Genomic DNA, 26,439 nt, shown 5'->3' on the forward strand with positions numbered 1-26,439 from the left:
TCATAGTAGCAACAGTGTGATGGGGACATTAATTGCTGGTGGTCCAAGTTCAGAATACGTGCACATGCACATATACATGCTCATTACCACTACCATTTTACACTGTTTATCAGGAGGCAAGTGAGCAGGCATGGAAAGCACAATGCTGTCAGCTTAGGTGACCTTAAGGGAAGTATGACAGACCTTAGGAAACAGAGCTTGGAAAAGTGCTGTTCACAGAAAAAGTAAAGTTACTTCTTAAGACTGCAGTGTAACCAGTGTGGATGGCTGGCTGGGGGATTCTTGGAACTGTAGTCCAAAACAAGTAACATTCCCAAACTGCTACAAAAAGTGAGAGCTGCTGGTATCTTCCAAGCTGCAATCGATTGGAAAAGGTGCAGGAAGGGCAAGCAAACAATGCAGGTTTGGAGTGCCTTCCTTCTGAGGAAAGGTTATATGCTTTCGGTATAGGAAACTTCATCTCCCCTTGGCATGGGATGAGTAAAGTGCATGCCTTCATAAAGATGAATAGGAAGAAACATTGTTATCTGCTTATTTCTAGTAAAACTTGGCAAACAGATCCAGAGATGACAAAAAAAGGTGCCTCTCCATACACCGCATAACATGTGAATTCACTGTGGCCCTTATCACACAAGGGGTTTTGCAGCTCAGATCCGGAGTCACTCCTGGTCCAGTCATGCGAATTCACGTTATAATGCGATGTATTATCACACCTGGTTGCTTTCTATGGGGGGTTGTTCCGAGGTGGATCCACAGTGAATCTGCAGTGACTCCTCATTTTTGTAAATTCAGTAACAAGCGAATTCAGAAAAATTGTTTCCAAGCTCACTTCGATTTCAATCCGAATTGGTCTGGTGTGGAATGCAACTTTGCTTCCGTCCTGGTACACCCCCCCCCCAAACCTCCAAGGTCCCACATTTCCCATGATGCCACGCTGCAATTTTGCCAGTGCTCCCTCTGCTTCCATTGCTGCCAAGGGGAAATGCCGCTGGGGAAAGGGCAGAGAGCTACTGGGGAATTGGTGTATTCACATTTTAATGTGGGCAGGAGACATGCTGTTGAGGAAGGGGAAAGTGTCTGTTTCCAATGCCGCTGAGGAAGGCTGCTTGTGTGACAGGAAAAAACAGACCATATATCCAATAGAAAAGGGTGCTTGTGTGCATGGGAAAATGGACCATATATCCCATAGAAAAGGGTGCTTGTGTGCCTGGAAAAATGGAGCAGAGAGCCTATAGAAAAGGGTGCCTGTGTGCCTGGAAAAATGGACTACAAAACCCAGAAACAGAGTGCTAGTTTGGGTGCCAAATAGGTCTCTAAAGCCCATAGAAAATGAAGCTGTCATTCACGTGAAAGTGGAACCAGGAAGTGGCCCCTTTTTCACCTCGGAAGTGCAAAGGTTCACAATGCATTCAGACCCCCACTGAGCATGCACTAGGGTGCCAATTCGAATCGTTGAATCCGCATGGTATGTACTGGTGTGGTAATTCAAACACTCACTCCACTTTGACTCAGGAATCACCACAGTTATCTTCTTCACGTGAGATAATACATCAGGTGAATTGCCTTGGATTCGAACTGACTCTGCTTTCCCCTCGCTTCGCAAGGGCAACGGAAGGGCTCCAGATTGGAGCCCCAGTTCCACATGTGATAAGGCCATGTGACAACAACAGGCAATGGCTGCTGGCATCAGTGGTTTTTAAAGGGCCGTGAAATTGAGAGTCTCTCAGTCCTTAAGTCCATGCAAAGCCTCTGGAGTCAGAAGTAGTATACCTTTGAATACCAGTTACTGAGGGGAGCAGCTGGAGTGAGCTCTTGCCTTCCAGTCCTGCTTTTGATGTCCTGGTGACATCCACTGTAGGAGAAACATGGTAGACTAGACACCTAGTGAGACCCAGTAAGCCTCTCCTTATAATTGTTAACTTTCTGGGTATTTGTATGATCCTACTCTTCCTTCTCCAGAGAACTAGCAAAGCTCCCATTTTTACTCAGCTGGACCTTTGGGTTGATCCATGAGAGAGGGGGGAAATGCCTGTGAAGGCAGTATGGTGAGATTGCCTGGAAACCTTGAGGCAGTTTAGTGAGAAACCTGTGGCCTGTTAGGTGTTACTGGCCAAAGGTTAGGAATGAAGGTAGTTGAAGCTGAACGATGCCTGGAAAGCTGCAGATTCCCCTTCCTTGAAAGAATTACATGATCTTGCTGATCGAGGTGACCTAAACCCTTCTCAGACATAACACATCCCTAAGGCTATTGACTTAGAATATTGAGTTCTCTCCATACTCATTTAAAAAAGTAGCAATAGCAGCAGAAAGCTTGTTTTAATAGATGCATCTCTTCCCTCTTGACTGTCTGGTTCTCCTCCACCCCCCTTCTAAGGGAGAATATCCTTGTACTGGATATATTCTTTGAAGCTCTCAACTATGAGACCATTGAGCAGAAGAAAGCATATGAAGTGGCAGCCTTACTTGGTAAGTAAAAAAATTGGAGGGAGGGTGCACGTATCTGTATCTCTGTATGTCAATGTGTGCTCAACATTTGGACGAAGTTTAGGCTGTTATCTGCAGCTTCAAATCCAGAATGTCAGGCCCAACTCCAGTCAGCTATGGGGTGGGTTGGAGTGAGACAGTGGTGAAGCAAGATGTGGGGGTAAAAACTAAACATTAGAAGAAAATCTATAGGCAGCAGTATGAGTTGAGTCTCCTTCTTAATCACACTAGAGGAATCCGCTCAGAAACGGGATTTAAAGTAGAAACCGCAAATGTGGGAGGTTTTTCCCACAATGTTTCTGCAAAACAGAAATAAAGAAAAAATAAAGCAAACGTAAAGGGCACAAAAAGTTGGGAAGTTCCGAAAGTAAAAAGGTGTTGTTTTTGTCCCCTTTATGTTCACTTTATTTTCGCATTATTTCTGTTTTGCAGTAACACGTGTGAAAAACCTCCCACATTTGTGGATTTTTTCTTCTTCTAAGATCCCGTTTCTGAGTGGGATTTATCTAATGTCATAAGGTCCATAGAATCATAAAGTTGTAAGAGACCACAAGGACCATTTAGTCCAACCCCCCTACCATGCAGGAACTCACAATCAAAGCACCCCCAAGAGATGGCCATCCAGCCTCTGTTTAAAGACCTCCAAAGAAAGACACTCTGCCACTCTCTGAGGGAGTATGTTCCACGGTCGAACCGCTCTTACTGTCAGGAAGTTTCTCCTAATGTTTAGGTGGAATCTCTTTTCCTGTATCTTCCATCCATTGTTTTGTGTTCTAGTCTCTGGAGTAGAAGAAAACAAGCTTGCTCCATCCTCAATATGACACCCCTTGTATGATTCTATGATGCTAAGAATATCTATAGGCATCAGTTTGAGCTGAGTAGTCTCCTTCTGTATCAGCCCATTGAATTAGCCTGATCATGAAGCCTCTATGAGGGCCCAGAATGTCACTAAGCCAACCACCAGGCATGCAGTGAGTACACACAATCCTCTTCCTAAAATAACAGTTCAAGATCCACCAGGGAGAGAAAGCATTAGCATGTCTACTTGATCTCTCTCATTCACTCTGTCTTTCTATCTCTCTCTGTCTTTCACTCTCTCTCACATACATGTATGCACTTATATATTCAACTGATACACTGGCTTTGCAGGGTGTATGGAACCTTTGACTTAGAGTTATGGTACACTATCGGGAAGTTGCCTTTTATATTTACAACAAGAGGAAATTGGCGACTGAACTCCAGCCAAGGCCTTATTTGCAAGACCAAATAACATTTTATTATGCATTGTAGAAGCACATTGATTAATATGCAGCTTTGGTCCAGAATAAAGACGTTGATTATACACACACTGCTGGGCATGGATCAGCAGTTTATTTGATTAACACAATAAAAGACAAGAAGAAGAATCAGAGATAGAATGGCCAAGTGAAACAAAGGAGCATACATACAGAAGAGGCACTCAATTTCAAATAAGGAGCTGGGAGGATGCTAGGGAATTAGCCCTGACACCCAAGACTAATGGACTGGTCTTTAATACTCTTTTCCTTTTCTGTTAGAATGGAAATCTCTTGCTTTAGTTGTGGGGTTGACGCAAAGTTGCAGCATCAACTTGGTCCATGCAGAACTGCAGCATTCGGCATAAACAGCCTCACATGTGGTATATCCAAAGTCACTTGTGCAGCAAGGTTTCTGCTGAATGCTTTGCTTCTTCGGGCATGAAGTATAGAATCAAGCAGCATCTATAATTGAGACTATTAAAAAAGAAACAAAGGAAATATTAATGATGGCAAGAATGGTAGATAATTTTGCCGTGCACCTTCAAATCATTTCTGACTTATGACAACGCTAAAGCAAACCTATCACAGAGGTTTCTTGGCATGATTTGTTGAGAGGGGGTTTGCCCTTGACTTCCTCTGAAGCTGGGTGAATGTGACTTGCCAGGTGTCACCTAGTGGGTTTCCATGGTCATCCTGAGAATTGAACCTTGGTCTCCAACGCAAGGAGGTGAAGTTGAAACATGGATTTCAGTGGTGGTAGGCAAAGTCTTGTTTTAATGAGGGAGACAGGATATAGTATAAAAATGCTCTTTTCTTTGTTAGCTTGATTGTTTTTATGTCTGTGTTAGTTTATGTATGTATGTTGGTTTTTAATTTTTGAAACTATCAATAAATATTAAAGAAACCCTGCTCACCAGAGTCATGGTTCAACACTCAAACTCATATACCACACAGCTACTCTCTTAGTCTGTCATTTTGTGCAATGAAATTGCTCTGAAACAATTTAGAAGTTGTTCTAAAATTCTTGGTATAAGAGATGATAAGTACTACTGAGAGAGCCAGTGTGATGTAGTGGTTTGAGCACTAGACTAAGACTCTGGAGACCAGGGTTCAAATCCCCACTCAGCCGTGGAAGCCCACTAGTGACATTGGGCAAGTCACATTCTCTCATCCTCAGAAGAAAGCAAAAGCAAACCCACTCTGAACAAATCTTGCCAAGAAAACAACAACAGGTTCATTGTAAGTCTGAAATGATTTGAAGGCATACAACAGTAACATAGCAGAAGCGTAGACAATTTACATGAGAGTAAATCCCCTCCATTAACAAATCAGCCATTTTTTTCTTTTCTTTGCATCTCCGTACACTATTTCCAAGGCTTTGGCTTTGCATTTATTTGTCTTTTTTAAAATTCCAATAACTTGCCTGCCTTGTAAAAATCAGAATCCAGGCATTGCCTTTTGTTTGCGTGAAAAGAAGGTGAGTTTAGTTCTGTTTGTTTGTCCTGAGTCCTTTGTAAGCAGCATGTTGTCATGGGGATATAAGCCTCTCAGATTCCAAACAATAAGCAGAAGGACTCTTACCAGTTTGTATGTAAATTATCTGTGATACTTAACTGGCAGGGAAAGAGAGGGATTCTGCCTAATGTATTCACCTTTATGATGCCTTGTAGAGATTGTGCAGGGCCCTGAATTGGAACAGCAGAAGAGAACAAGTCTAATGGTGATGTATCAAAAGAGATAAAATGGGTGAGGGCATGATAAGGGAGAGGTAGATCGCTGAAAGGATGCAATCAAATTAATGGATGCATCAGAACTGGGGGGTAATGTCTGCAAACACTCTGAATTATAGGCTAAAAGTTCCCAGCCAAGGAAGTGGAGAGGCGAGGCAGGCAGCAACAGACTTAACGCTCTACATTCTAATGCATGCTTTCCTAGGAATGAATGGCATTGCATGCATTGGGCAGAGTGCTGAGCCAACAGCATGGTGCTACAGCTGAAAAGGCCAATGCCGTATTTCAGGCTGTATTTACAGAAGCACTGATGAGGTCTCAAAAAGACTGCTCACCATGTCCATCGATGATATGACAAGAAATAATAGATTAAAATTGTAGAAGGTAGTTTTGGGTTATGTTGGGTTGCCACAATTCTCTTCCATAAAACTGGGACAAAAGTATAAGGAACTGGATTGGGTAGCTTATCAACCCCTCCTCCCCAAAAAACCCAAAACTCACTCACCACATTTTGATATTTAACATTTTAATATTTAACTGCTTGTTGGGGGCATTTCGCTTACAGATTGTAAACCATTTAAAGAGTGCTGAGTTCATTATGGACTTTATCACAGGGGGAAAAGTGGGGGTTTAAACTGTCATTGTCCTGTGAAAGTCGTGTGATTGAGCTGAGGATTTTCACACGTCATCGCAATTAAAGAGGACTTATCCCCCCCACAACCAGGAGTATTGTTTTAACCTTGTTGTAGTAATATTTTATTAATTTTAAAATCTTGTTTGTGGTTTTAGATTGTGCGCCGTAGGCAGGCTTTGTTTTTATTTTTGGATTGTTGTTTTCCTCCTTTGTAAAGCGCAATGTGAAACCTATGGCACTATATAAATAAACGTTGTTATTATTATTATTATTATTATTATTATTATTATTATCCCAGCAATAACCAGGTAATAACCAGCAACAAATCATTCATGGGGAAATCCCTTGAACGATTTGTTGCTGGTTATTACCTGATTATTGCTGGGATAAGTTCTCTTTAATCATGATGTGTGTGAAAATCTTCCTGCGCTTGTGCGACTTTCCCAGGATAATGACAGTTTAAACCCCCGATTTTCCCTCGTGTGATAAACTCCTATGAACCGATATAGAAATGTAAATCCAATTGCTGTTGCTAAAATAAAAGGGCAGCATCTGCCTATTTCATGTGGACAGGTAAAATGTTACTGGACTCTATAGCCCTTATCACACGGAGGCGCACACGTGGGTAAAATGTTGCTGAACTGTTGCAGAAGCGCAAAGATGGGATCATCTGTCGTGCTTCTAAAACATAATTGTGGCTTCCCACTTTCCTTCCATCGATGAAGCGTTCGGCAGAGAAGCCATCTTTTTAATGACAGAATATCCCGTTATTAGAAAAATGGCTTCTCCGTGAACGCTTCATCAACGGAAGGAAAGCAGGAAGCCTCAGGTACGTTTTAGAAGCATGACAGACGATCCCACCTTCGTGCTTCTGCAACAGTTCAACAACATTTTACTCATGTAAGTGCCTCCGTATGATAAGGTCCTAAGTTAAACACATCCTGTACACATGTTCAGGCCCATTTCTTACTTGCTGATAAATGGGGGTTAGTATTGAAAAGCCTATAATTTTTCCTTGAACAGCATTTCTTCGGTGTCTGAACATCTCTTTTAAGTCCCCACAGAAAGGAGAGAGAGGGATGTTGATTATTATGTTCCTTGCAAGAGGGTTACTTTGATATAATCAAAAAATTAAAGAAGAGGGCACAGAATGTACTGTACTTAAGGGGAAAGTCATCAGCCAGTACTAGGGCTTGACATGTAGTAGGAAGAAGGCATAGCTTCTAGTACTTATAGCACTACATGACCTCATGTCTGAATCCTTTTCCTTTGGTGTCTGAAGTAGATACTGAGGGCCAGTGCTCGATTATTAGTGGCCACTAGAGGACATTGCGTAAGACCACTTATCAGCTTCAGGCCTTGTGCTGAAGAAGAAAAGATGCTGGTTGTTTCTTTTTCTTCCTCCATTGTTTTCTGAATTTCACAATGTTTTTTATCAGCAGCATTTTGGCTGGCATCCTGTTCAGTAGTTACAAGACTGTCAGCCTACACAGTGAGCTAAGTACTTCCTAATTCAGTCCTCTCTTCAAGCACAACTCAGAAAGTCACTCTCAGCTGTAACCCTTTTCAGCCAGGCAGTGCCCCAGCCGAAACGTTTTCAATCTCATAGGGCACACTGAAAGAAGCAGTTGGGCAGCCCCTTGAGTTTTCTCCAGCTGCCTGTTCTCAACCCCCCTCAACCAGGAGAGCACTGCAAGCATCATTTCCCAGTGCTTCAATCTGCAGCACATTGGAAGCTCTTCAGTTGTGGTGATGCCTAGCTGGAAAGATAGGTTTTGGAAGGGTGGCATCAGCTGACAAAGATACAATAATGGAGCTCCATCATCATAGTTATGTCTAACGATGCACAATTTCAGCCTCTCTGTGTTACTAACATATAGCCTCAAAGGGGAGCTCTATTTGGGGAACTTCTCCAAGTCCTCTGCCACCTTCACTCAGCCTTGCCAAGAACCACATACACTTCCTCAGGCAGTTCCAAAATGTCTTGTGATAGTCCTCATTGAAGTTCCATAACCCTTTACTGCATGAAATGCTGACCAGGGAAGGGTTCAAAACAAGAATGACTCAGGCTTTTGGTGAACAAAACTGAAGAGTTGTTCATCGTCTTCATAAGTCAAGCATCACACATCCCTCTGAGGAATACATTCTGGAATCAAAAACAAATAGTACTTTTAGAGAATACACTTCAGTTCCCAGGAGAGATCTGAGCCTGTTTGCTATACATCAGGCCCTAGCAATAATATTAGTTACATTTCCAAGACACAACACCTCTCCATCATGGAATGTGTACAAATGATACCTGTCTACGGCAACCAGAGCAGGTTATTTCCCCGGCCCCCATGCAAGATGAGTGAGCTTTGCTTCATCCCAGCTTCACGCCTACAGTGACATGCATATCTTTGATTTTTCCCTCTCTCCCCACCCTTGGGTATGCTCTGAGCAGGCTTTTGACAGCAGGCAGTTGTTTCAGGAAAACCAAACAAAAGCAAGGCATTAAAATTCAGGCCCTAGCCTGCTAATCTAGTTACATTCTTTATTCAGCATCTTTTTTAAAAAAGAAAAAGGCCAGGGGATGTTTTTCTATCAGCTGAAACATGGCTCCAGGCGGAGGAGGGATAGAGTGGCTTACTGTGGTTGGTGGTTGTTGCATTGGCAGTCTGTGTTCTGTGCAACTTGTACTAGAAACTCTTTTCTTCCTCCTGGGATCAATCCTCTGTAGGAGGTTGTGCATTTCCAAAGTGATGAGTGGTGAGTAGAGAGCCAGTGTGGTATAGTGGTTTGAGTGTTGGACTAGGAGTCTGGAGAGCAGGGTTTGAATCCTGTGTCAGCTATATAAACCCACTAGGTGACCTTTGCCAAGTCACAGTCTCAGCCTCAGAGGATGGCAATAGCAAATGCCCTCTGAAGAAACTTGCCAAGAAAACCTCATGATAGTTTCACCTTAGGGTCGCCATACTCTGGAAACAACTTGAAGATACACAACAGCAAAAACAACAACAACAGAATGGTGAAGGCAGACCACAAGGTTATTCAGCTTGCTTGGTAGACATGGGTGATGCAAAATCCCTTCCAACCAAGTAGGCAGGCTCAAGGATTAAGTATGGGGTGATCTTTGCCAGCCACTTTCTCCATGATCAGCTCAGAAACCAATCAACTAGCATTGGAGAGCGCTTAGAATATTAGTGAAAATAAAAATTAGCTTCATTTCTTTTATGGGTGGCAAGCTCAAAAAAATTAATTTATCATTAACATTAGCTGGGAGAAATCTAATTTGTGGCACTGAGCATTTATTATTTCCCCCCACCCCCCCGAAGCCAAATTAGGAACAACTTAATTGCAACTTCAAAATGCATTCTGTACATATTCTACTTTATGAACACCCCTCTCCCCAATAATTATTTAATGCTTTATTTTGGCTCATTATTTCCAGGGTCTTTTTGAAGATGCATACCATCTTTGTTCTGTTTGTAGCAATGAAAAAATCTGAAAGTTTTACTTTTTACCTCATAAAATTATTATTATTATTATTATTATTATTATTATTATTATTATTAAAGTGCACTCAGTAAATAAAATAATCGGAAATGTAAATCTTCTGGAGCTGGCCCAGATCTTTAGGGTAAAAGTTGTTATGATATTATTGTAACATTTTAGATTATTTTACCTCACATTATCTCAAAATTGTTTCATCTTCTTTATGAAAGAATTTATGGATTATGATAGGTTTGTTTACAACAATCTGAATGAAATTCCTACCGATTCCTAATTTATGAAAAGGGAGGATTTTTTGTTAGTTTGATCTCGTATTTCAACAAGGCTGCTGAACGTTGTTTTGTTGTTATGTGTCTTCAAGTCTATTCTGATTTATGGTGACCCTGTCATAGGATTTTTTTGGGCAAGATTTAGGCACAGTTTGCCATTATCCTTCTTTCAGGTTGAGAGAGTGTGATTTGCTCATGTTCACCCAGCGGGTTTCTGTTCCTGAGTGAGGATTTGAACCCTTATCTCCTGGAGTCCTATTCCATCACTCCAACTACTAGATCACACTGGCTTCACACTGGGAGCTTTTTGCCTATGCGTCCTTTTTGCCTGCTTGGGGGCCAAGTATTTCTTCCTCTACAGCCTGCATGGAAAGGTTTTTGTTGTGGTAGTCTGCTTTCAAGTCATTTCCAACGTATGGCAAACCTAAGGTGAATCTATCAATGGGGTTTTCTGGGGCTGAGAGTGTGTTTCTCACCCAAGGACACCCATCGGATTCCCATGACTGAGCAGGGAATTGCACCCTGATCTCCAGAGCCATAGTTCAACACTTAAACCACTATACGACAGTGGCTCTAGCATGGAAAGGTGCCAGCTACTAAAAAAAATGTTGCAAGTCAATGTGGGCTTATGGGCTCACCACCCAATCTGGATTACTTCTGGATACATACAGCATGTATTAATAAAACATCTGTTTCCATTTCCCCTCCTTTCTTCCTCAGGTGATATTGGAGGTCAGATGGGCCTTTTTATTGGTGCTAGTATCCTCACCATTCTGGAAATATTTGACTATATCTACGAGGTAAGTCCTAGTCCTTTTTTTTTGTTGTGGTGACTCTCATATTGCAATGCCCAGTCTGGCCAGTTTAGCAAAAGGATGGAGAGATGTGAGCAGCCATCCATTGCATTGCCTGGCTCATCCCTCCATCTCATTCTGCACTGTGTGAAGGCAATAGGATTTTTTCTATGGGCCTTCTTTAACCCATTTGTATTTCATCTTCCTTTTGCTGCAGTCTTGAGTTTTCCTGTTTAAAATAAGATAGGATGTAAATATAATGGATCATACGCTCTTTCTGCCCACTTCTCCTGTACTGGCCTTTTGCCTTACTTATTCTGCATCCCAAATTTCTTCTTCCCAGAACACAACTCTCCTATCCCTTACTTTATGACAGACAGAGACAACACAACTTGCTGGGATTGGAAGTATATTCTCACCTCAAATACCTCAGGAGCAGCTGACCCCCAGAGAGTTTATCCCCTCTCTGCCTAAAAAATACTGATGAAAAAGTAGTGCTTCACAGATTTGTCTTCAAAACAAGGCACACACATGCTCCAATGCACCTTGTTTACAAGCAGATTCATGCTTGCAAGTGTGTAAATCTGCTTGTAAACAAGATGCACAGGGACTGCATAATAGTTTTGAAGGGAAAAATTACACACTTCAAAGATATAGCCATGTTAGTCTGTAGAATCAGTATGTAGGAGACATCTTGTAGCACCTTTGAGATTGACAGAAATAAAGAAGTTGGCAGCAAATTAACTCTTTATTTCACTATTAAATGTAAAGCGCCATCTATGGAGGGAGAGGCAGGGAATTTTTTTTTTGGGGGGGGGGGGGCATATTCTCCTCACCAAATGAGGCTTGCATGTCTCATTCGCTGTCTGGACTGCTCAAGTTAGAGTGGTAATGAAACTACATCTCGTGTGAACAAAGGGAGCTTCTGATCTCATCCTAGTTCACTCTACATAGTGATTCAGAGGGCCCCATCACTACTATTGCTTTTACACACCTTAGAAGTGGATACTGGGCCAATAAAAGCTGGAAGCAGACTGTGTGAAGACCCCACTAATACTTCTTCAAAAGCAAGGAGCTCTGTGGCAAGGAATTGGGTACATGATAATCTCTGAGGCTCTGGCTTCTCCATCTTAAAATAGGCCCTGACCAACTCCTTTTGCTGTGTGCTAGTTCTGTCAGAGCAACTTAGCCAAGGATCTTGTTCAATGCAGTGGTACATCAGTGCCTCAGCTCAGCAAATGCCAACTAGATGCTCTAGAGAAAGACACAGGACTGTCTCTTCAGAAGGCTTTTCAGGCGTGGTTTGAGAGGCTTTTATTGACAGTGGAAACAGGCCTGATTTATGGAACTATGCTCTCCCCCAGATACACAACAGCAGCCATTACAGGCTCTTTTTTGCCATCTCTTCCTCTTGTGATCGCAACAGCCTTTCAGTACTCCTGTTTTACTTATCCCTAAGAGTACAGAAGAATGAGAAAAATAAATCACCAGGAACAGATGATATTCCAATCAAATTGCTTTAATCAACACTGACAGAATCAACACCTGTGCTAACCAACATATGTCAACAGATATGGAAAACAAAGCGATGGCCAACAAGATTGGAAATGATCAATATAACATCCCCATCCACAAAAAAGGAGATGCTAAGACTGCAGCAACTATAGGACCATAGCTCTAATCTTCCATGTAAGCAAAATCGTGCTCAAAATTCTGCAACATAGACTCCAACCATACATGGAGAGAGAACTCCCAGAGGTGCAAGCAGGATTCAGGAAAGAAAGAGGTACTAGGGACCACACTGCAAGCATACAGTGGCTAATGGAGTGCACCAAGGAATTCTAAAAGAAAATCAGCATGTGCTTTATAGACTATAGCAAGGCCTTTGACTACATAGATCACGAAAGACTATGGAACGTCCATAAAGACATGGGAGTGCCAACACAACTGATAGTCCTAATGAAGAATCTTTACTTAGGACAGGAGACCACTGTCAGGACAGAACACAGAGAAACAGAATGGTTCCCAATTGGCAAAGGGGTCAAACAAGGCTGCATCCTCTCACCCTGTCTGTTCAACTTGTATGCAGAACATATTATACGAAAATCAGAATTGGACACAGAAGAAGGAGGAGTGAAAAGAGTGAATATCAACAATCTAAGATATGCAGACAACACCATAATACTGGCTGAAAACATCACAGACTTGGAACAACTACTAAGGAAGATCAAGGAGGAAAGTGCAAAGGCAGGCTTATTGTTGAACATAAAGAAAACAAAAATAATGGGGAGTGCAGTCAAGAAACCATAAGAAGGCTAAGAATGGGAAGGGCAGCTATGAGAGAACTAGAAAATATCCTAAAATGTAAAGACATACAACTGAGCATGAAAGTTAGAATCATACAAGCCATTGTATTCCCTGTTATCATGTATGGACGTGAGAGCTGGACAGTTAAGAAAGGAGATAGGAAGAGAATTAATTCATTTGAGATGTAATGCTGGAGAAGAATGAGGAGGTTACCATGGACAGCCAAGAAGTCAAACAAATGGATCCTAGAGCAGATCAAATCAGAAATCTCTCTGGAAGCCAAGATTACTAGACTGAGGCTGTCATACTTTGGCCACATCATGAGGAGGCACAACTCACTGGAAGAAACAATAATGCTAGGAAAAGTAGAGGGAAGCAGAAAGAGAGGAAGACCACATGCTAGATGGATAGACTCTATTAAGGAGGTATCCAGATTCCCCCAGCCAGCAATGTATCCTGGGCATTGTAATCCAAAATATTAATTTTCCCAGCTCTGATCATGTTTATGCAGCCAGCCAGGCTGCCTTTCCTTTCCCCATGCTACTTCCCACAGATGCTGGGGAGACCAGGGACACTCTACTCCACGAGGCACTCGCATCTTACTCCACAATGCTCCCTCCTTGTTCCCACCACAGCTCAGAACCTTCCACAGCTGCCTGACAACTTATTTTTGTACATAGATAATTAAGAAGACCACATACTCAGAGCTCTTAACCAGGCCAAAGAGGGTTGGTTTGAAAGCAGGACGATTTAAAATTACTAAAGAAATCCCCTCCGTGAATGAAAGTAAGGATAAATGATATATATTACTTTAAAAATGCAATTGTGATCATATAAGAGGGAACAAATTATGGAGAAATGATGCTGGTTACAGAAAAGGAACTGGTAATTAAAAAAAATCTTCCAATAGAGAAGAGGACCTGATCACTGAAGGAATGGTGCTCATGTCTGTGAACATGGACAAACTCATTCAAGTGCCAGAGGCCGCTTTAAACCAAATATGGGAAGGATGAAAATTAAAGGGACAGAAGTCCTGGGGAGTCTAAATAATAATTGACCAGTTTACATTTGGCATGCTTGTGCTGCAACTGTGTTTTAGCTCAGAAATAATTGCCATGATTCATGCCTAAAAACAGACATAGGGACAAGTACAGAACAACCAGGCAAGGCATGAAATTAGTTCTCTGGGTGCTCCATAAAGCTAAGCAAAAGAATGATGGCCAGTCTGGACATCATGGCCCTGTGATGGCTCTCTATATGAAGAGCTCATAAATAGAGCCCCTTCAAAGAAGGAAGAATTCATTTCCCCTTCCTCCCTTCCCCCTCAGTCTATAATTTTTAAACAGTAAATTGAATCCCTCTGCCTTATGTACACACTGCTTAGCTCTGGCCCCCGTTTTGTCAACAAATTTGTGGTAACAGGTGGTGATGGTGGAAAATTGCAGCTTGGAAAATTACTTTTTAAGAGCAATTTATTCCCATAACTTCTTACAGTGTTTGAAAAGCAACCCATTCCCATTACTCAGTGCAAGGTTGTGAAAGCAACTCACTACATCACCTGTTGCACTCCTTTTATTCTATTATTCTCTGTTAGCATTTTGAAAAGGAAAATAAGATTAATTGGAATGGCATAAAGCCTGCATATTTTTTTGTCAAAACGTATCTAAAAACTTCCCTCCCTAGTAACATTTGAAAGGTAACTAGAAATTATTACTTGTCACAACAATAAAGTGTCTTCACCCTTTCCCATTGTTACTTTTGAAATGTAACTTCATTACACCCTCAAACACACATCTCATAACTGCATTACTTTTAACCACTTACTTCTAAACTCTGGTAATAACACAGAAACATTATGCAAAGTCCTAGAGGTATAGAATGTTTAAGGTGCACAAGAGGTTTAAATCTTATAAGGAGGACCTCTTATGGAACCTTACCTTACCTTAACCTCACTTGCTATTTGATGTTCTTTTCTTGCCTGTTTTATTGAATCATTTCCTGTATTGCTATGTATTTTATATGTTTTATCCTTCCCCACCACCACTCCCTTTGTGTCGTGTCTTTCTAGATTGTAAGCCTGAGGGCAGGGAACCGTCCAATTAAAAAGATTGTATGTACAGCGCTGTGTAAATTTACAGCGCTTTATAAATAAAGGTTAATAATAATAATAATAATAATAATAATAATAATAATAATTCCAGCCTCACTTACACATTTGCAGTAGTAGAAAGAATAATCCTAACTGGTTCACAAGGTTGGTTTAAGGCTGTAGTACTCTACGTGGTGTCCTCCAAACATTTTGTACTAGGCAGTTTGGCTATATGATAATGGGGGTTATCATCCAAAAAGCCAGGCAAGTACCACATTGGGGTAGGTAAGGGTGGGAGGATGGCAGGATAGGAACTTGGAAGGAATAAGTTACAGGTAATTCTTCTCCCGTCCCAATGTATCCATGATTTTCTTGATGCCATCATTGCTATTTTTTAAAGCCTTTATTCCAGAATAAATTGCTAAGCAAACAGGAGCTGGAATCCCGTTAGTTGCATATACAGGTGTAAATCAACCTTATACCTATAGGGATCCCTGGTGGCACAATGGTTAAATGCCAGTACTGCAGCCACAAGATTGTGAGTTTGATCCCAGGGCTCCAAGGTTTACTCAGCTTTCCATCCTTCCATAAGTTGGTAAAATGAGTACCCAGCTTGTTGGGGTCTGCTGGCTTACAGAATGTAAACTGCTTAGAGAGTGCTGAGTTCACTGATAAGCAGAGAAATGCAAATGCTATTGCTACATTTGTACAGTGGGCTCTTGGTATCTGCTGGAGTTTGGTTCCAGAACCCCACATGGATACCAAAATACGTGAATGCTCAAGTCCCATTATATGCAATGGTAAAATGGTGTCTCTTATATAAAATGGCAAAATCTGGCTTTGGTATTTGAATGTTTCTTTTAATATTATCAAGCCATGAATGGCTGAATCCACGGATGCAGAATCTGTGGATATAGAGGGCTGATTGTATGTCTCCTTTTAGTCAAAGCAGAGGTTGCTATTCCCTTCCTTCTTCCACACCAACCAAAGCCCCTCCTCAACCTACCATAGAGTCACTGCAGCACTCACTCCCATAGCCATTCCGTGCCTGATGACTGTTGTGAGGGATCAGGGAAACATCTGGCTGTGTCCCCATATTGAGGCATGAAATGATTACTCATCCACTGAGACCTCCAGAAGCCCCCAAGTAGACCTTAATGGAGGATGTGATCATTTTGTGTCTAGCTATGAGGACATAGCCAGTCATTTCTCGGATCTTCCACCACTCTCACCTGGCACAAAATGGCGGGGGTGGGGGGCTCTATGGTAGGTCCAGTGATCAAGGAATGGTCAGCTGAAGCATAGTTCCACACATGGAACTGCTGTGCTACACTGATCCATACAGGACTGTGGCCAGGGCTTGTTTTCCTGTAGCCAAGAGTGGTTTGATTGCACCTGTTTTCACAGAGGGCCTCACCCTTTTTCTAATTTCTTTTAGCTACTCAAGGAGAAATTGTTAGACCTTCTTGGCCAGGAGGAGGAAGAAGGAAGCCACGATGAAAATGTGGTAAGTAAAGACCAAGGTCTCCTGCCAGACTTCTAAAGCCTGAAATACAGAGCCTGGAAAAGTTACTTTTTATTACAATTCTAGCAAGCATAGGCACTCACTTCTGGGAGTTACATTCCAGAAAACTAACTTGAAGTGCAAGAGCTTCTTGAAGTTATTCCAAAGACTGAAGGGAGACAATTTACACATACTTGGAAGCTGTTCTTTTTTTCAATTTCACATTGACTTTGTAGGATTCTGAGCATCAGAACTGTGTAACAAATGAGTCCTGATCATGATACAACACAACCTTACATCAAGTTTTCTTGGGGTTCAGCTGAGGGCAGCATGAAATGTCTTTCTAAAAGGAAGAAAAAGATGGAAGGACTCACTCTAGTCTGCCCCAAAACAGTCTTACCTTCAGATCCCCAGCAGCCTCCTTTTAGGCAAATGGCTTTTAATTTTTCAATGCTGTAGGAAATGCATTCTTTATATGTTAACAAGCACTCTCCCTTTTTCTGCCACTTCCTAATGTTTCTGGCATCCTAAATGAAGTTTAGGAGTAGTGGAGCCCTGGCTGAAATTAATGTTAGGTAAGGGGAAGGATCATAACAAACTTGCTCAATAGAATTATCTCCTTTTTTGCTCTCAAAATTTACAGGTTTCATTTAAGTCATCCCAGTCAACAGAGCAGAAACTTTCTGGTCTATTAGAATGAAATCCAAAGGAACAGTTTTAAAATTCCTTTTATTAAAAGCTAAGCAAGGTTTTCAGTGCAGCAGCCAAGCTTTTGGGTTATGTAGCTTCTGACTCTCGAACTACACAATTATAGGACCTGGATACCACTTTAATAACCATGGCTTCATTCTTTGGAATCCTAGGATTTACCATTTTATGAGGTATTTAGAATTCTCTAGCAAAAAGCTCTAGTGACTCACTAGACCACCAATCCCAGGTTTCCATGAGATGTAGCCATAGGAGCTCAAGTGATATCAAAGTACTACAATTGCAGAGTGTGAAAAAGACAGGAACATCTCCTTTGGTAAGCAAGACTGGATTTCTGTGTGGAAGGACTGAGTTGCATTGAGTTCTGGCATGCTGGACTCAAATTCTTTAACTCCAATTGTCTTTTGTGCCAATTGGTAGGATCTCTTGAATTCCAGTAATTTAAAAAACAAAAACCAGAAACGGAAACAGAGCCGATTCTGCAAGGCTGATGTCTACCCAAAACTGGATTAGGTGACCATTTCATATATCTAATAAAGTAGGTTCTGGCCCACAAAAGCTTCTGCCACAATAAACTGGCATATGGCACCACAAGAGTCTGTTGTATTGCAACTGTACTTTGGGAACCTCTCCCCACAGAATCTGTAGGTGTATTATAGAAGCAGGCTGGGACAGAGATGGACCATCACCCATTGGCAATATGGGAAACAGTTGTTATCCAGATCTGTTACTGATCAACAGAATGTTGTCTTTGTGAACTTGATGGGATTTCTAAAACTGTGTTTACTTTATGTTTGTCTAGTGAGGTACCAGAGGTGTTAGGAGGCTGAAGGAAAATAAAAACTAACAGGATTTTCTGGTTGTTTTGAGCTTTAAAAAATAGCTGCATCCATCATTTGGTGTCAAAGGCAAAATAGCTGTTAGCCAGAGAAATATGAAGATAGATGAGACAAGCCTTCCTCAACCAGCTGCCTTCCAAATGTGATGGACTGTCACTCCCATCATCCACCATCATACACTGTGAATTCTGAATTTCTCCCCAGTGCCTGCAGTGCCAACCTAGAGTTTGAGAATTTTAATGTGAAAATCACAGGCAGAAGCATATAAACACTACTGAGCTGTTTCGCTTCGGTGAGAATCCAAGCTTGCATATATCCCCTAGATCTTTTTTTTTTTCTAATTTGTTTTAGTTCTAGATGCCTGATAGTCTGAGGAAATGGATTCCCCATCTCCTGCAGGCAACCCCTAAGCAATCATTTTAATAACTAGTGTATGTAGCACTAGGAAGGGAAAAATATGGCCCTCCAAATGTTGTTGAACTGTAACTTCCATAATCCCTTATCATTTGGTGTGCTGGCCAGAGCAGATGGGATATGTACTCTCAACAGAGGTGCCACAGGGCCACCACCCATGGTATAGCACATTTTTGTAAGTCAGATCGCTTTGAGAAATCCCTAGAAAAGTTATTATAGTATTACTGGAAGGCAGGCCAGTACTGTTATGACAATGCTGCAGATGGGTTTGACCAGTCTAGCAGAAAATGGTTGCCTAGGTCATCTAGAGAGAGACGGCTGAGGTGAGATACTCTCTTGTAGCAGCTGATTTCTACCAATTTCTCTCTCTCTCTCTCTCTCTCTCTCTCCCCCCTCCCTTTTCTTTGGCAGAGCACATGCGAGCCCTTGCCCAACCACTCAGATCCCATCAGCCACACTGTGACAGTCCCCCTGCAGACTACACTTGGCACGTTGGAAGAGATTGCGTGCTGACAACATTCTCTGGACACTACCACAAATGGCCAGACAGCAGAAACTGTACCCCAGGCGTCAGGGAATCGACACCCAGGTTCCCTGCCATGGGATGGGGGTAATTGCTGAGTAATCCGCTATGCAGCCAACTCTTCTCTTTCTCTCTTCTTGCCAAACTACAGCAAGAGACGCCTGGGACTCAAACGGCCCCAACCTGTTCATGGAGGGATGGTGGGGAGGAGGAGGAGGGTGGGTAAGAACCTCAAGCAGCAGACACGGGTTTTTGAACTGTACAAATCCAGTGACCAAGGAACCATCATTTCACATAGACTGCCAACAACTGTACAAAAGACTCCTGCATGCCAGTCCTTTTGATGGCAATATCTCACTCTTTTTTTTTCTTTACAAGCTGTGTCTCTGTCTTAACCGCCATTTACTTTTTTTCCACAACAAAAGAGGAGGCCACGACACACATGTCTACCCTCCACCTGCAGAAACAAAACAAGATCACAGTAACTTAACAACACGACAGGCTGAATTAGAAAGAAGCCAAGGTCCCACTTCCAGGTCTCCCCTTCCTTTTTGTCTTTGTCTGAATCTGCGACCGGGTCTTTGAGCTCGGCTCCAAGAGGCCCTTTTGTTGGGCCGGCTCACATGAGCAGCCAAGGTGAGCATACAAAATGGCTCACCCTGTTTACTGCCACAGACCACCCTTCCATCCTCCCCCCCCCCCCCAACACACCAGCTCCATTGGCACTCATCAGCCACAGCTACTGTCTTGTTCAGATTGGCGTGTCATGCCATGTCAGGACTGGGGACCCGGGGGAGGGGGAGGCTGGGTTCAAGGGCCATTTTGACCTACCCTGCTTCCTCATTCTTAACAGTGCAATTAAAGGTGGTCTTGTGGAAGGGGACCATTTGTGTCATCTATTATTATTTCCACTTACATGGCCTGTGAGCAAGGATCTGTTTCAAGACTGCACACTTAAAACACACACTCATGTGCAACATAACAGTGCTAGCTGTTCCACTAGGCAGAATGAGACAATTGCCTCTGGCAGTGACATACCCACTGTGACCATCCATTGCTATACCTCCTGAGGCATGTGGCCATTCTGTTCTCATGGAGGAAAGAGAGCTATATATGTCACACTATCTATCTTGCTCCTTTTCAGCTGGCCTACTATCTAGCAGCATGGTGAGAGGACAATGTCAGCTTGCCAGTACTGAAGCAAATTCATTTTTGATGTGGTGATGGAAAAGAGTGCTGAGGATACCTTAAACAGCCCAAAAGGCAGAAACAGATGGGGGAAAAAATAAACACCTCCCCCCCCCTGGCTTTCATGCTATTTATCACCATTCTCTTAATATGTTTTACAGTCGATCCTCGGTATCTGCAGGCGATCCATTCCAGACACACACACGCACACCATGGATACCAAAATCTGTGGATGCTCAAGTCCTAGTGTCTCTAATGGCAATGCAGCCACATAGCTGTGCCACCTTTGGGGACAACTGCACTGAAGCCTGCCTGCCTGCCTGCCCGCTCGCCCTCCCCTCCAAGGCTTCTGCCCTGTGCTTGGCTTCAGGGGCAGTTTGGAGGTTGAGGCTAGAAGCCCATCAGCCAAATGGAGCTGAAGATGGTGCGGGGCTGGGTCTTGGGTCTTGTAGCTCCCCTCCCAGGCCTAACACTTGGGATGGAACTTCCAGGCTCCAAAACCCAAGACCCAGACCATACTCCAGCTGGCCAATGGGGCTCCAGCCTCCACTTCCAAACTGCCCTGGAGCCAAGCTTGGGGCAAAAGCCTCGGAGGGGAGGGGAGGGGAGGGAGGGAGAGAGGAAACAAACAAGGAAGGAAGGAAAAGGAGGAGGAGGGTGGGTGGGTGGGAGGGCAGGCAGGTGGGCTCCAGTGCAGTTGTCCCAAATGACAGCACAGCTGCATGCAGGCAACACCATTGGGGACAACATGGGCTTGCCTTCCACAGATGCTCAAATCTATGGATAGCAAGTCCTGAGTACCTTGGTCTCACTGTATTGCTATTCATCCATTGACTTTTAGAGTGAGCAGCTCTGTGACTGGGATACAGCCACCTTGGCACTAAGAAATGACTTCCTGGCTCTTCCAGGTTAATTTAAAGAAGTATAAACTTTCCCAATATAATACTTTGGGCTTTGCTGATAATTGTCACCTCCATTTCAGCTTGTTCTGTTATTTTTAAAGGATGGTTTGCAGTGATTTCTTGAATAAGCACTAGGAGTCTTTCAAATAAAGGTATAGTAAAACAACCAAAACTAATGGGGCCTGCCAAAGGTCACTCGTCTAAAATATCTGTATACACTAACACAGAGAGCGGGGGGAGGGGGGGGAGAAAGGAAGGAAGCTGTCCACAAATATTCAGGGGGACAATTCTAGGAGTATGGAGCAGTGGTTGAAAAAGGATGAAGCCAGGCCAAGGAAGGGGAAAACTTTGGCTGGGTGAGAAGCCTAGAGTTCCTAGAACGCAGATCTTGAGCAGGCTGGTAAAAAAAAGGGGGGGGAGGTTGAAAGATGGGGGAGCTAGGTTGCATAGGGCTTTGTACTGAATCCTAGGAGGAGTGGACTGGGCAGCCAATAAAGAGGTATCAAAAGTGGGTTTACACAATCAAAAAGACAAGGCAAAAAGCTAATCTTAGCAGCAGAATGTTGAATGGAAACCAGAGGACTAGGGTGAAATAGTGGAATGGAAGATCAGTCAAAAGAAGATTACAATAATCAGAGTGGAAAATGGTTGAAGCATGAACTAAGGTCTTAGCAGAAGAAGCAAAAAGAAAAGGACTGATTTTGGCAATGTTAAAAAGAAAAATTCAACATGATTTTGCTACAGCTTCAGTATATAGAACAAAAGATAAAGAGTCAAGAATAAAGCCATGACTATGCGCTTCCTTCACAGGTTAAATGAGAACATTATTAACTGTGATGGAAAATGTATGTTGTAAAGAATATTTTGGAGAGAAAACTAGTTTTAGGTGAGGATGAAGCACTGTAATATTATGTTTGATGTCAGAAAAGCATTCTGGAGTACAGCTGAGTATCATCAGCATAAAAATGATATAGAAAACCATACAAATGGATAAGATTACCTGAAGATATTGTATTAAAGAGAAAACAACAAAAAGCTGAGAACAAAATTCTGTGTAACCCCTACTGAAATGGGAAAAGATACAAAAACTCCAACAATTAAATGAGAGATAAGATGTGAGCCAACTGAAGAATGAATTAGTAAACCCTAGGTCATGAAGTGAATCCAACAAAAGAGGAATTTGAGGAGTATTTGATGAGTTATCAGCACCATCTCTTCGTATAATTGACATTTGCCCTTTGTTTTAAAGAAGCAGACATGACACAACCTCTACACATGTACATAGTACATCTCTCTCATGACTGAGCCACTGCACCCTGTTAACCATCAGGGCTTCCTTCCATGGCAAAATGCCATGTATCCTATATACGCTTGTCCACTTCTTACTGAAAATTAGGTACAGCTTTTAGCACTCCTGTCAAGTCATTTCCAACTTACGGGGACCCTATTATAGGATTTTCCTGGCAAGATCTTGTCAGATGAGGTTTTGTCATTGCCTTCCCCTGAAGCTGAGAGCATGTAACTTACTCAAAGTCACCCAGTGTGTTTCATGGCTGAGTTGGGAATCAAACCCTGCTCTCTAGAGTCATAGTCTTAACACCCAAACCACTATGCCATTCTGGCTGTCTATTCTGGGACTACAGCACCATTTAAGGCCAATCAACTACTACTTATTGCAGGGATTCCCTGGATGTTTTTTGAACCGCAATTCCCACATCCCATTGGACATGAAGGTGGCACTGATGGGAACTGCAGGTCAAAACATCTAGCAGGCCAAAAGTTTCCCCAAATGTCTGGGCTACGGTCTACGGTGGCACTTCTCTACCATGAATAAAACTTTTGTTAGTACTCCATACCTGATCATACATGCTTTCATTGTTGGTATTTCCATCCCAAACAAATCTGCAGCCCTATAGCCATGAAGCAAAATGGTAGTCAACTGAGGATTTATCTACACTGTAAAAATAATGCAGTTTGTCACCACTTTAAGTACTGTGGCTCCATCCTATGGGATCCTAAGAGTTGCAGTTTTTCAAGGTCTTCAGCCTTCCCTGACAGAGTGCATGAAAATTGTGCAATTGCAATTAACATTTTCACATGACGTTGCAACCAGTGCCATTATCCTGGGAATAAACAGGCAATAAACAGCAACAAATCATTCACTGGGAAATACCATGAATGATTTGTTGCTGTTTATTGCCTGTTTATTCCAGGGATAATGGCTCTTTAATCACAATGTGTGTGAAAATGTTAATCGTGATTGCACAATTTTCATGGGATAATCACTGTTTAAACCCCCGATTTTCCCCATGTGATAAAGTCTAGAGTCACCTGGTGGAGATGGGCTGCATCTATTTATTACCATTGGATCTAAGCAGGTGAAACCTAGTACAGAATAGAAATGCAATGGTCTGTGATGGTATTCCCTCATCACTTCTCCTCTTCCAGCCCGTCCCAGGATAGTGGTTTGTTGTTGCAGGCTAATAACTTGACATAGTGGTTTGAACACTGGTCTACAACTCTGGGAACCAGGGTTCAATTGCTGCTAGGCAATGAAACCCACTGGGTGAACTTGGGTAAGTCTCATGCTCTCAGCCTCAGGGGAAGGCAATGGCAAACCTCTGAAGAAATTTTGCCAAGAAAACCCCATGATAGTGTAGGGTCACCATAAGTCGGAAACAACTGGAAGGCACATAATAACAACAATGTAACTTCTGTTTACAAGGCCAGAGGGAAATCATGATTTCTCCCTATTTTATACACAGTAGATTTGAGGCTAAAGGTTCATAACCAGTTAGGTCAGTACATCATGTTTTGGCAGACATTTTAACATGAGGCTTCCCAAGCCACTCTTCTTTGCAGTACTGTGCATAGTTGATGGTTTCTGTAAATAACAAGCAGGGAATTTGGTGGTGGCAGCAAAATTCAGCATTTTGGGAATTTCAGAGCTTAATTATAGGTTTCATTTCATTTAGAGTGTACCTTTGGTATCCACTGGGGTTTAGTTTCAGGACCCCCCTCCCATGGATACCAAAATCTGTGGATGCTCCAGACCCATTAAATAAAATGGGGTAATAAAATGGTGTCCCTTATATAAAATGATAGAATTAAGGTTTTATTTTTAGAAATTATATATTTTTGAATATTTTCAAGCTGTGGATGGTTGAATCCATGGATAAGGAATTTGTGGATACAGAGGGCCAACTGTATTAGGAAAACCTAATGGCACCTGGTGTTCATTGGTAGTCTCTCATCCAAGTATTAACAAGGGCTGACCCTTCTTAGCTTCCAAGATCAGATGACATCTGGTGCCTTTAAGGTATTTAGGCACTCTGATCTTTAAACTAGTAGAAAGCCATAGAGGTTTTGTATGCCCTTAGTCCTGATAACCAACTATGGAAACATTCAGCAGATAAAGCCATACATAGGACTCTGGAAAATCACTTGCCAACAAACACCGAGAGAGCATTCTGTTAAGGGAACAAGCCTGGCCCAGGAAGCATAAACCAAGCTTTCACACTAGTCATTTGGTGTTGTATACATTTGTGACTTTTTTTCATACACTTTTCTTACACTTCATTCACCCCGTGTCTAGCACAGGTGAGAAACTGGGGGCTCTCCGGATGTTGCTGGATTTCCAGTTCTCACTGGCTCTGCCAAGATTGGACATTCATGAGGATGGTGGGGTGTGCTGTCCAACTTGGAAGGACAAATGGTTCCGTATTTCTGCTATATGGAAGCATCTTTGGTTATTGAGAAAAATAAGAAAAAACTAGGCAGGGAAAGAAATGTTCTGTTCTCAGACAAATACTGTATTATCGTGCTGTTGTTGTTAACAAAAAAGGAAGCCTGACAATACATAGTGTCAGTCTCTCCAGGTTTTCCTCTTTGCCTTCCTTATAATGTCTCACATGTAGACACTGCCCCTTAAAGGAATTAGAGCACATTGCAACAAGAGGATGTCAACTACTGTGTTGTTTTATAACTGGAAGCACATTTATTCATCACTTCTGTCCTCTTGCCTTGCTTTTCACCCTAATTCCTCTGGCACTTTTCAAGATCTGTGTGCTTATTCAAAAGCCCATGTGTGCATGTGGGAACTGATGCATGTGGGATTTTGTTTTTAATTTTCAAAAATAAGCAACCAGCATGAGATAAAATAGAGGGAATGCATGTCAAATATTTGGCTAAGGGCTGTACAATTGCTGTGCTTGCTAATGGAAGAGAACCACATGGCTGGTTTTCTATTAGGCCAGTGCTACTCAGAGTGATTCCACCTGGGTCATTGGTTGCTGATCCCTGGAAAGTTTCCTGGACAGAAAGAAATAGTTGTATTCAATGGGCATAAATAGGGTTCTGGATTCTGGTACTTCACCAATTCACCAATCTCACACGCCAGATAGATTAAGATGCACTGCATTAGGCCATAGCTGGGAATCATGTGATCCATGCATCCACAAACCACTTTTATGGCTTTTTCCTCATCCCCAACCCCAACCAGCCAATACAGAAGAATTCCCCACTCCTTGAAGGCACAAGACCAGTGATTCTTCTTAAAAGGAAGGTGCAGGGCCTTGGTTTGTTGCTAGGAGTGGCACCATTTTTGGTGCTTGGTTTTTGGGGTTTTTTTTTGTTTGTTTGTTTGTTTGTTTGTTTGTTTGTCTGTTTCAGAACCAGAAATGGACATTGAGTCACTTTCTGTTGTGTACACCTAAGAAGTGAAATTACATTTCAGGAGGAAGTAGTAGAACATATAGTAGGTCCTCAAGGTACAGGGGTGGCTGCCTTCAAAGTCCTGCGTGGCTGTTCCCTGAGTGTGTACTGGACCTGGATGTACTGGACCCTGAATGGCACTCTAGAGGCCATAGCACAATCCCTCAACAACAGTTTGGGTGGGCAGGTGGCCAGGGAGGAGGGCAAGACATTTCCCCACACACACATACTAGGTGACACCAATCTCAGCAGCAGCACTGTTACTTTAGAAGAGGACGCAGGTGGCATAGGAATCAGCATTATTTTTGTTTGCAGCAGTTACCTCCCTCTACCTAATGGAAGGACCAGTCCTGGTGCCCAGGGAAGCACTTCCCTGGTGTCCAGGGAAGAAAGAAGAACAAAGATTCACACTGAGCAGTGGACATTCAAACAAGCTGAGTGACAAAGGTGAGTGAGGAATTTATCAGACAAGGGAAATTGGAAGTATAATCCAATGGCAATCTGAACGCAATCATGAGGTTTAATGTTATTGCGTGATAGACTACCACACACAATTTCAGGCAATGGCAAGC

General features: G+C 42.4%; 1 protein-coding gene across 2 annotated transcripts in view; it reads left to right on the forward strand.

The window, feature by feature from the left end:
* Nucleotides 1-19,945, forward strand: part of LOC149309116 (acid-sensing ion channel 2) — a 464,458-nt gene extending 444,513 nt beyond the window's left edge. For both annotated transcript variants that reach the window (XM_089531833.1, XM_089531831.1), the window contains exons 7-10: nucleotides 2,375-2,466; nucleotides 10,607-10,686; nucleotides 16,515-16,583; nucleotides 18,953-19,945. In XM_089531833.1, coding sequence (XP_089387959.1) covers nucleotides 2,375-2,466; nucleotides 10,607-10,686; nucleotides 16,515-16,583; nucleotides 18,953-19,054 — 343 coding nt within the window. In that variant the 3' untranslated portion in view covers nucleotides 19,055-19,945. The remainder of the gene's footprint in view (nucleotides 1-2,374; nucleotides 2,467-10,606; nucleotides 10,687-16,514; nucleotides 16,584-18,952) is intronic.
* The last annotated feature ends 6,494 nt before the right edge of the window (nucleotides 19,946-26,439 follow it).

The sequence above is a fragment of the Sceloporus occidentalis genome, unplaced genomic scaffold (assembly GCF_023333645.1).
Source record: "Sceloporus occidentalis isolate IW3139 unplaced genomic scaffold, rSceOcc1.0.p SCAF_7, whole genome shotgun sequence".
In the NCBI taxonomy this organism is placed as follows: Eukaryota; Metazoa; Chordata; class Lepidosauria; order Squamata; family Phrynosomatidae; genus Sceloporus; species Sceloporus occidentalis.